General features: G+C 43.7%; 1 protein-coding gene across 1 annotated transcript; it reads right to left on the bottom strand.

Moving 5' to 3' along the window:
* Window positions 1-1,545: 1,545 nt before the first annotated feature.
* On the bottom strand, window positions 1,546-2,250 carry LOC136140898 (large ribosomal subunit protein uL18-like). The gene has a single exon (XM_065899044.1). It carries the CDS (start codon window positions 2,248-2,250, stop codon window positions 1,546-1,548), a length of 705 nt encoding a protein of 234 aa, XP_065755116.1.
* Between the last annotated feature and the right edge of the window lie 213 nt (window positions 2,251-2,463).

The following is a 2,463-nucleotide window of genomic DNA, read 5'->3' as shown; positions in this document are numbered from 1 at the left end:
CTATTTAAAACTGGGACCTATGTGGCTCCTTGCATTATTTGCATCAGATAATTGTAGGCAGCCTAGACTTCCTAATAACTTTTGAGTAGTCACTGGCTTTCTGTGGAAAACAATTTCAGTAACTTTGGCCAGTCATTCCAGACCCCACATTTTGGGTCTTTCAAAATGTATTCCACTGTGGTTGTCCATGCCAAATCTTGAGTTAGGCAAAACTCCTCTCTCCAGCTGACCTGAAGCAAATCTTTTGGAGGAAAAGGAAAAAACAACCAGAAAAATGAACATGTCTAGGCAGAGATAGATGCTGAAGAGAAAGTAAATCCATTCACTCTTTCCTCAGAGACATGTGATCTCTCTGGCACTGTACACTCTTCATTTTGGCTTTATTGGCATTGTGCCATGGCTTTGATGGAGAGACCACAGAGCTTTGTCAGTTCCTTGAGGTCTACAGGACTTCTCGGAGGGGACAGTGAGCTGTCTGTTCTATTACCACTCTAACCACACGAAGCATATTTTCCAATCATGGTGGTCTTTGGACCCCCTTGAAATGGGCCTTTTACATATATAAGGGTGGGCTCAGTCAAAAGGACTCTTGCACCTTCAGATAAAGTCACTAACATTGCAAACCTATGGTGCGAGCCTGCGTGGATCATGGGTCTTATTTTCTATAACTTGCCTCTTGGCTTTTGAGACATTAATCTTGGCTTCCTCACTTGTCTGTCTCAGATTATGGTGTCTCTTGGTGTCACTAAATTATACAAGTCTTTGACCGCACCCTTGAGCTGCCTCCATAAAGGAATATGTTTAAGGGAATGCTGTGCTTCCCTGGCCCTCCCCTACTTGTGGTTTTTCACTCTCTTCTTGATGCCAGCAACCATCTTGGAAGATCAAACTGGTATGGAATGAGATAGGGCAAGCTAGATAGACAGCTCCTTAGATATTTTAGGTTGCTTTTAGACAGTTATTCCGGATTGACCACATCTCTATGGATTCCTTTGTGTAGGAGTTTTTCTAAAGAGACCCACCTCCCAAACGTTTTTCTGGGGTAGCCAGTGTTTCTACTTTTTCAGTTTTTTCCATCTCTGTTTTTAGCATACACATGAAGGGAAGGCTTTCTCTCTCATCTCCACATGGCCTCTCATATGTCTGGGCCATTTTCCTAAATTGCCTCTGTCTTTCCTACAGGGCTACCTAAAAAAACTCTTACTCATCCCATCAAGTTTAGGTCAGATGGATGGAAGGAGCCATGAAGATCTCAGAGGTATCCCAAAGTTTTAGTGCCGGCTTTACCACCAACTTGCTGTGTGACATAGATCAATTTGCTTGCTTTCTCTGGTTTTTCTCATATGTCAAAATGAAGGTGACTTGCAGTTGATAAGCAAGTCCTTACCTGTTCAAGTAATCTGCACTGTCAGGATGCTGCTAGGTTCCTATGGGGCAGGTAGCTTCCAAGCAAAGATTCATCCCTTTTTTTTTTTTTTAACTTGTTCTTTAAGTTTATTACAGTCTTTATCTGAAAAATCTTCATAGAAATTGTGGTTTGGTTTATTAACTCTCCGCAGCCCGTTCCTGAGCTCTAAGGAAGCTTGTCTTCTCCTGAGCTACCCGATATTTCTTCTGGGCAAGTGACATCTGGGGACGGTTCCACCTCTTCTTTTCAATTTCTTCCTTAGGCTTTTTCTCATACACTGGATTCTCTCGTATTGCAGCATGAGCTTGCTTATACATCTCCTCCATCATGTCTGGAGTTACTTTGTTCTTTATGTATTGAGAGAATTGTTTTCTGTAAGCAGCTTCCTCTCCTTCGATCAGATAACGCGTATAACCTGCAGCATTCTGCCCCGTGATGTGCTTTCGGTGTACCTCAGCATTGAATTCCTTGCTTTCTGAATCATAACCAGGGGACCGTTCGGTACTGTGAGGGATAGACAAGCCTCCATCGACAGCTCCCTTCAGGGCCCCAGAAACTTTATTCCCAGTAGTAGTCCTGGCAAGCCTTGCATCCAAGTAACAGGTGAAGGCACCAGGTTGACCATCAATGCTTTCCACATTGTATTTGCCTCCAGTCACCTCGACTTGGCCTTCATAGATTTTGTCCATGCCAAACCTATTAAGAAGCCTGCGTGCCAGCAGCAGGCCAGTACCAGATGCTCCAGCATAATTTGTCAGGCCAACCTTCACGCCACACTTCGGGAGTTTGTGAGCACAAGCTGCAAAAACTATCATATCTCCTCGGATACAGGCATAAGCCATCTGACCAATGTTACCTCAGTTACACGAACTCTCATTCTGTATTTAGGTGTGTTGTACTTATTTTTATCTTGGATTACCAATCGTTTCCAAGCATAGTAGTCAGTTTCGCCCTGTCACCGTCTTCTAAATTTCACTTGGTATCTCTTGAAGTAGGCCTTATTCTTGACACCTTTAACAAACCCCGTCCTGTGGAATAGAGGCCCTAGCCGCCCC

Source organism: Phocoena phocoena, chromosome 20, assembly GCF_963924675.1.
Source record: "Phocoena phocoena chromosome 20, mPhoPho1.1, whole genome shotgun sequence".
Taxonomy (NCBI): domain Eukaryota; kingdom Metazoa; phylum Chordata; class Mammalia; order Artiodactyla; family Phocoenidae; genus Phocoena; species Phocoena phocoena.
This window is presented reverse-complemented; position numbering and strand designations above follow the sequence as displayed.